Here is an 8538-nt window from a genome sequence, read left to right as displayed (position 1 = left end):
AGGACACCAAACCAAACGCCGACAGAAGTTCTCAAAAATTACTTTTCGATCGAGATTTAAAAGTGCATAGCCCAGTGGCTTCCTAATATCGGAAGAGCGTTCCAGACGGCCCCAGAAGCGCAGCTAACTATCCTGGATCAAACCGGCCTAACCTAACGACATTGGACATATGTCGGGTGATTAGATCATAGGCCAGTTTCGCACTGACTCATGCAGGGCGTTTTTCAGGGGCCTGAAATGCCATTCATGACTTTCAATTTCACTGCACTACTCCTGCAGCAATGCCGCCCCCTCCTGATTATTCTAGATATTGTTTGCGGGATGAGCGGGTTCCATCTCACCCATCACTCCGCCCACCTTACCACCCACTCGCCCATCTCTCACCCAGCACTCACCTCGCCACCCACTCACCATCACTCACCAAGTCACAAACCAGGTGTTGCTTTTTTTTTTTAAAGCCATTTATTGATCAATCAGCTAAACCCACACCCACGATCCGCAGCCGAACACACCAGGATTGTACTTCAGAAGATCACAAATTAATACATCTCTCGTACAAAATCAACGTTTACTACAGTTTCGGCCCGCGAGTTTTTCCCTTAAACACGCAAGACCATTTATAGACCGCGTCATTCACCACCAGGCCTGCTCTCCTACAAGAAATGTTTTATTTGCATCGTTCTGCTCAAACGTGTTGGGACCTTTTTAGTAAAAACTGCTCTACCCGAGCTATAAATGCTCCGACACTCGCATTGCCTCTGCACCGTTCGCCTTTCGGCGTTCTCTGCGTTAACACCGGCGGTGAGACACGGCCATAAAGAAGGCTGTCTTCTGGTGTAGGCCAATCAGTTTAAAAGACAATGCGTATATTATCAGAGCATGTTCGATTCATGTTTTGCCACATGTGTGGTTAATTGTAGACTTTGTCCCTTGCAAAAGGTGTCTATTTGGTATTTGAACATCTTAATACCTCTTGTTTTATTGTCAAAAGGGGTATTAAACCTATTCTTATTTTTCATCGTACTTTTATACCTCGAGTTCTACGTATCATTTTTACCCGTAATTTTCCACAATGCATTTCTATACGCGGACATTCGGATGAATTCTGCCAATCGACTTCTCCAAATCTGTCAATTCGCAGCGAGCAGGAAAAGTCAATTTCGCAAACGCAAAGACGGCGGTGCATGGAAGAAAATAGCAGACTAGGATTTTGGTCCAAATTGTTAAGTTTGTCTTCTCGGAAAATCCAAAAAAGATTGAGCCTATCCGGCGGAAACCCACAGCGTTGCCCTGCTTCCCTGTTGTCACGGCATCACGACGCAACAAATAAACCGAGGCCAGCACAAATGAACGTCGATCACACCGTGCATTAACAATGGGGAATGGGCCGTCATTTACACAATCGCAAGAGTCGTGGTGGTGGTGGTGGAAGTAACTGAGCGGTCGGTTGTAACGCATTTTGCGTGCTCTGCTCTGGCGAGCGAGCGGACACACGTACGCGCAAGCACGCGCACGCGCACGCGTGGCCACTGGCGATTCCGGCTCAGCCGAAGTGCTTCAGCTCGTCGCTCAGCTTCTTGGGGTGCTCCACGCTGTGCAGGCTGCGCTTCGCGTTCGTGTGCGGCAGAGGCTCGTGCACGCGCAGGTGAATGTACTCCTCGTTCCCCACGTGGACCTTGGGGAGGGCGCGGTGGCGGGAGGGCGGCAAGGGAAGAGCACGGGGTTCACAAAACGAGGCGAAGGCGATGTCATTCCAGCATGGCGCAGGTGTTCGCAGGTGTTCGCAGGTGTTCGCAGGTGTTCGCATGTGTTCGCATGTGTTCGCAGGTGTTCGCAGGTGTTCGCAGGTGCGCTGCACAGCTCTCGGGTGCGTCGTCAGGTCATGACGAGCGTTGTTGGGCACGATGGGAATTAAACTAAGCAACTTTGACGTGTTCAGTTCGGTTGTTATACAGGTAGGAACAACAGTTCCACACTGCCCACCAGGGATTATTTGTCTGTCTGTCGTGCATAGCCACGCCCTCGATTTGTATTTCATAGAATGCTTCGGGCGGGCTCAGCACCACATGACGCACCGCCCCACACAGCTTGTGCCGCGTGACACGGATCGCACGAATGCGCCGTCCAACCAAGTTCCTACCTGCCCACTCCGAAGGAACGTGTTTGTTACCCTCCGCCCATTGGGCAAACACAGGCTTCCTTCGCTTTGTGCGGGCTCGGATTGTGCGATTTCGCGCTCTATAGAAAAAAAAATATTTTTATTTTACCAGGTTAAGGCCCACTGATCTATATAAATCTTTTTTCAGAAGCGGCCTGGCTACCACAAATGATAGCTCAACAAATTGGCTCATCATCACGTCGAAATTTAAAACACATTCTCCACACTCTCAATGTGGAGGGAAAAACCGGAGGACCCATAAAAAATCTACGCGACCACTGGGAGATAGACACCGCAAACTCCAAATATACAGCGGGTGTCAGTGTCGGGATTGAACCCACGACCTCCTGCAGACCGGGAAAGAGAGATGGCATCTGGTGCCACCCTCCCCACCCGTTACCCACGCCAGATTGCTACGCCACTGCCCCAGCCAAGACAGGCACGACCCGACCGAGATGAACCAAGCACAAGGACCGGTGGTTTGTGCCAATCGCGATGTCGTTCCGCGCGACGCTGTGGGCAGGGGGCGGCTGCATGCCCCATCTCACCTTGATGAAGTAATTGGTCCCTGCCACCACCTGCGTGGTGAAGGTCTTCGCCTCGAAGGTGCTGAACTTCTTGCCTGTCTTCTCTTCCGCGTGGGACTTCATCTGCGGGGTGGCGATAACAAACCACTTTCTCACGAATGCGTTTCACGACTTTAAAAAGTAGGCGTTTTGTTTTGTGGCCGGAATTGCGAATCTTGCACTCGATTTCGATGTTGAAACCGGGGCAAGTTTCGCATTAACGGATTTACGCAGAAGTTAATTTATGACCACTTTCCATGGGTGCGTCCCGTCCCAAGCTCGCTTGTTGTACCCGGCTGAATGTTAGTCTTCTTTTTGCTCAATAATGTTTAACGAATATCACCGTCTCTTTCAAATTTAGATTCCAGCCGTGCTTCATCGGCATCACGAGAACCGGTAGTGTCTCAAGACACATGACGCCTTCTCTCTCGCACACAAAGCAGCCTCATGTTGGCGCACAGCCTCTGGCAAGATATGACGGATCCACAGCCCGAGATCTCTTCCATTGCCTCTTCTCCACGCTCGACGAAGATCCGCCGTGAGGGTGTGAGCCTTGCTGTGTCGGGGAATTCGCTGCACGGCAGCAAGCCAAATTTTTTGGCTATTCTATAACAGAGGTTATGTTTGGGTAAATATAAATGTCGTTAAACCCACCACCGTCCCGACACAGTCGATTAGTAAAGGTTTGTCACGTAAACAAAACGTGCCAATTAGTTGCTACTTCAGCACACCGGTGGAGAGTAAAACATTTTAATTCTCAAAAGTGGAATTTGTGCAAATTTTATGACAAAAAACGCATGTATTATTGTTGTTTTTTGTGTATGCAGTCAATCAATGGTGACCTGGGTTGAGACCATCAACGAACTACACCAGAGATGCCAGTTTAATGACAGGCGGCTGAAACCAGGATTTGACCCCAGGGTCTCGGCGGTGGTAGCTGACCCCCGAACTGCCTTGGATGTTTTGGATAAACATAGGAGGGCTTTTATCGGTCGTTGGCTTTTAAATTCAGATTTTTTAATAAACCACATCAGAGACCACCTCTGTTTCCTACTTTGGCAACTATGTATTGTGTAAAGCCACGGAACACATATGGTCCTACTCATATAAAACAATGCATCCAAATCGTGTTGAAATGCAAGCCATGAAAAATAGTAACAAAAAGCAAGTGATGGGTTTTGATTTAAAGCATTCTGTGACTGCAGGGATTCATCTTCTTGGTTCTTTCGGTAAAGTTACGTGACTTTACCGAAAGAACCAAGAAGAAGTGATGGGTTATTTTCTGAGAGAGTACCGTTAAATGGCCACAATGGGGAAAAAAATTGTGTTAAAAGTAGTGAGTTTAATAAAAAAAAAATTTGTTTTCAACTTTCAAAAAAAATGTTTTGCAACAAATTGGAACCAATTCACGCAATGGTTAAAAACGATTACATTTGCGATGAAGCAAGAAGTGGAAGTGCTGTTGCCAAGGCGGAACGGATTCCTCCACTCATATCCCAGTATCTGATGGGCGCTGCGAAGGTGATGTTTTGTTGTTGCAGGGATTGAAGAGTATTGTTTGTGGGCCGTTCCAAAGCCCCAGACCTCATGTGGCAGCGAGCCACGTGAAATAACCGCAAGGCTGTGGTTTCACCAACCGCTCGTAGATGAAGTGTAAGAATTAAGAGTTTTTTAAAAATGTATGAACCCTTCTAAGCCACACGAAAAACCAGTTGTATAATGGCCAAGATCAAGTTTGAACAAGTGATGAAAGACATTATAATTCACCCCAAACGTTGTACCCCTCGTTATGAGGTTGGTGAATTGCACAAATGTTGCGAAACTTCCCCTTCCCCGTAGGTGTCGAGGTGCCACACCCTGGGTCATCTTTACGGGATAGAGTGTTGCCCCCTCGCACGTTGTGTGTGCTCCTGCTTCCTCCCACGCGTATAAACACTCACCATTAACTTTCTGAAAAAACTTATATCCTTAAATAAAAACCAATGCAGGGCCCTCTTGAAGCAGGCTCCTACGACTGACTCTCAGCGTGACTTTCCTGCGTAAGCAATTAAACGTTATTTTATAAACCATCTCATTCCCTGAAAATAAACACAATAGCCCCACCATGGAATTGAATACAAACTTACACGTTACAGGTCTTTTGCCATTGTCCATCCTGCTATTTATCATATTGTCTATTGAGGCTCAAACCCTAATTGAGTTGGGAAATGTGATGAATTCTGGGTGACATTCGGTCATAGGCAACGCAAAATTAAATATATACAGTACTGTATATCATATAAAGTCAACACGTACGCTTTCGCGACCAATATTCATAATAAAGGTTTTTTGGATTAGATCGCGTAAGTATAAATGTGTCTTGATTTAAAGCTTTCGTGACTGCAGGGATTCATATTCTTGGTTCTTTCGGTAAAGTCACGTAGAAGGGAAATAATAAAACAATATTAATATACAACAATAAAAATTCTCACGTTTTGGTGTGAAATCCACAGCAAGAACATTTTATTGCTGTGGATTTCACACCTGATGATTGCTTGTGTTGCAGTCGAAACGTCGTGAGAGTTTTTATTGTTTTATATTTATATTATTTTATTATTTCCCTCTACGTGACTTTACCGAAAGAACCAAGAATATGAGTATAAATGTGTCGTAACCCTCCACCACCCGACACAGCCAGTAATGTTTGTCACGTCAACAACGCGTGCCAATTAGTTTACTATTTCAGCCCACCGGTGTGTTGGAGAGCAAATCCACAACATTTACAATTTGTACTAAACATTTGAATAAAACCTTTATGATGAATATAAAGTTGACCCCAATTAATAATGGACTACGAAGTGTCGTGGGCATTTAAGCACCTGTGTTAGGGCCTCCGAAAGACAACATTAGATTAGCAATTATTATAACTCCTTTAGAAAACAAGCGATGACCCCTAGCTTGCGGACACAAGTGGGCACTGATGCGGTCATCGCGACTTTCACTTCCTCGTTCGCCCTATGCCTTGCCTGGTGGCACTATTGTGTAATTATACAAAACACATTCATAGTACAGGGTTTGAATCGGTTAGATCGCGTAAATATGCGTCGTTAAACCCGACACAGCCACTTAGTAAGGATTCATCTTCTTGGTTATTTCGGTAAAGTCACGTAGAATGGAAATAATAAAATAAAACAAATAAAACATAATAAAATAATTCTCACGACGTTTTATTATTATTTTATTACTTCCATTCTACGTGACTTTACCGAAAGAACCAAGAAGATGAATCCCTGCAGTCACGAAAGCTTTAAATCTAAATTTAGTAAGGATTGTCACGTAAACAGAACAAGCCAATTCGTTACTAGTAGAGAGCTAAGAGCCACAACATTTACAATCCGAGTACGACGACCTCGCCCAAAACGAACCTGTATTGTGGATATCGGTCGCGCAAGTGCACGTGTTAAACTATAAAACAATCGTAAACGTGTCATTATCATCGGGCCTCCGTGCTGTCAAAGTCTCCAACTCTTAACCCACTCATCTCTCCGACCCATTTACGTGGCATGAATAAGGGCCACGGGCTCGAAACGTCGCAAATTCTCCCACCCTTTAACGGCCACAAAGTGTTGTTGTTGTTGTTAGACGCGTGTTTGTTGTGCTCTGTGTTGGCCCGTAATGCCCCTCGATGACGGAGCCGCCGTCTATGGATCGATCTCTAGCGACAGGACCGGCCCCACGATCCCAGGCGACCCGAGTTCGACTCCGGCCCACGACCTCCACGGCCACGGACCACAGCGGCCACCAAGAACGAGTCCCTGAGTTGCGGCTTGGGCCCTCACCTCGAATGCCTGAGTGGTGAACCTGCTGCTGCTGTGGCGTCAACGTCGCCACTAGAGAGACAAAGGCGGCCGGGGAGGACTTGACGAGGTGGAGAGGGTGGAGGGGTCATCTTTGTCTTTGTGACAACGTGAGGCCGTGACAGATGTCAGGACGCGGGGCCGTGGCGATGAGCGCAGCGCTGGGGGTTGAACCCTCCTCCTCCTCCTACTCACCTCGTCAGCGATCTTTTGGATGTCCGCTGTGGCCGTCTGCACCTTTTGAGTTCCTCCACACAGCATCTTGGCTGCTCGGGGAACGACTCGAGCGAGAAAGGCGGAACAAGAAGAAGACGCAGGAGCGGAAGAGGAAGCGTCGTCGGATCAAACCTCACGAGTCTGACGTCGATCCGAGGCCGCGGTCGCTAACTTCATCACCCCGACTCCTCCCCCTCCTCTTGGGTCCTCCCCCTCCTCTTGGCTCCTCCTCCCTTTGGCTCCTCCCCCTCCCCTTGGCTCCTCCTCCTCCTCTTGGCTCCTCCTCCTCTTGGCAGCCGCCGTGGTCTCGCGTGGGGGGAGCGGTGGCGCAGCGGTTAACGCGCTTCGTAAAGCTCAGAATCTGCGGTTTTTTACATCTCTTTCATACGTAGATATTACTGGAGGAATCCGAAAAGCTACAACGCTCTCTCTCTCTTTTTGTTATTTTCACAGATGTCCGGTAGAAGGGGAGGGGGGGTACAGGTCAGAACGTTTATGCTGGAGGAATCCGATGAGCTACAAAGCTCTTTTTGTCCGGTAGGGTAGGGGTTCAAAAAGCTACAAGAACAAAAAATACCAAAAACGCGATAGGGGTGTAATGTATAGGAAAGGTAAACAAATCGCCTAAACAAAATATATAAAAACACAAAACTAAACTTGCAATCAATTTGACCCAGGCCCAGCCCACGGAGCCATCAGCTTCGCTTGCAGAAGCAACGCAGCCGCTGCCCTCGACGAATTATCCGAACCGGTCCTGGGGCCTCGCCTAGGTCGACTCAGCCCTTAAAACGAGTTACAGGCCCTGGGCACAGTGCCCGGGCCTATTGAACAACACGGCCCTGGCCTAGGGCCCTGCCAAGAAGCAAGAACCCTGACCCAGCCCTGCGGCCTCCACAGCCACTAAGAGCACTTGCCCCAGCGACTCTGTGAAGGCTACACGGCACCCCGGGGGAACTTTGTCTTTGTGGTTCACGTGACCAGGAGCGCGCTTAGTCCCCTCCCCCCTCCCTCGCCTGCTGGTGGGAGGAGCGACGGCGGCGGCCGCGTGAGCGGGTCACGTGACCGTCGCGCGCGTGACTGCTGACTCATCATTGTAGGAATCAGCTGACGCCAGTTTCGTTCATTCATTCATTTTCTCATTCATTCGAGGTCCCCATTAACTCTTTGAGAGGAGGGTCCATGCCAAGCTTGGGTCAGTTTGGGGTGGCGACGATTGCTGCTGCGACAGCCGTGGCAGCTGTCCCTGTGCACGAGAGATACAAAGACAAAGGTTCCCCATGATAGGCTCTAGAAGGCTGTCGGGGCAAGTGCTGTTAGCGAGCACCTATGAAGGCCGGAACGGCACACGAGGGGGTGGGTGGCCAGCGACCACGCCCGGTCGGCTTTGTCTCCCCAGTGGCGATGTTAACACCTAGGGGAGGCCCATGACCGGTTCAGATAATCGTCACTCGGTGTTGGCCGTGAGCGGGAATCGAACTCGGGACGCCGGGTTCGTAGCGCAGCGTAGCGCTAACCGCTGCACCACCGCTCACCCACCGCTCACCCACCCCACACCCACCCCTCACCCACCGCTCAGCCACCCCTCAGCCACCCACTCACCCACCCCACACCCACCCCACACCCACCGCTCACCCACCCCTCACCCACCGCTGACCCACCCACTCACATCTTCACTTTCATCAGCAAGCAGCATCACCAGCAGCAGCATAGTTCATAAAGACAATGCAGATGCTGCTGCTGATAACCATGATCCTGTTGATGC

The 8538-nt window shown here is 49.1% G+C and overlaps 1 protein-coding gene across 1 annotated transcript; it reads right to left on the bottom strand.

Annotated features, from left to right (window-relative positions):
- Positions 1-443: 443 nt before the first annotated feature.
- Positions 444-7245, bottom strand: LOC144735754 (cystatin-B-like). Its single transcript, XM_078618255.1, has 3 exons — positions 6756-7245; positions 2707-2808; positions 444-1675 (listed from the first exon to the last, which is right to left on the bottom strand). Exons 1-3 carry the CDS (start codon positions 6819-6821, stop codon positions 1544-1546), a joined length of 300 nt encoding a protein of 99 aa, XP_078474381.1. The 5' UTR covers positions 6822-7245; the 3' UTR covers positions 444-1543.
- Between the last annotated feature and the right edge of the window lie 1293 nt (positions 7246-8538).

Source organism: Lampetra planeri, chromosome 57, assembly GCF_965212315.1.
Source record: "Lampetra planeri chromosome 57, kcLamPlan1.2.h2, whole genome shotgun sequence".
NCBI lineage: Eukaryota > Metazoa > Chordata > Hyperoartia > Petromyzontiformes > Petromyzontidae > Lampetra > Lampetra planeri.
The sequence above is the reverse complement of the archived record's forward strand: the minus strand, read 5'-3'. Positions and strand labels throughout refer to the sequence as shown.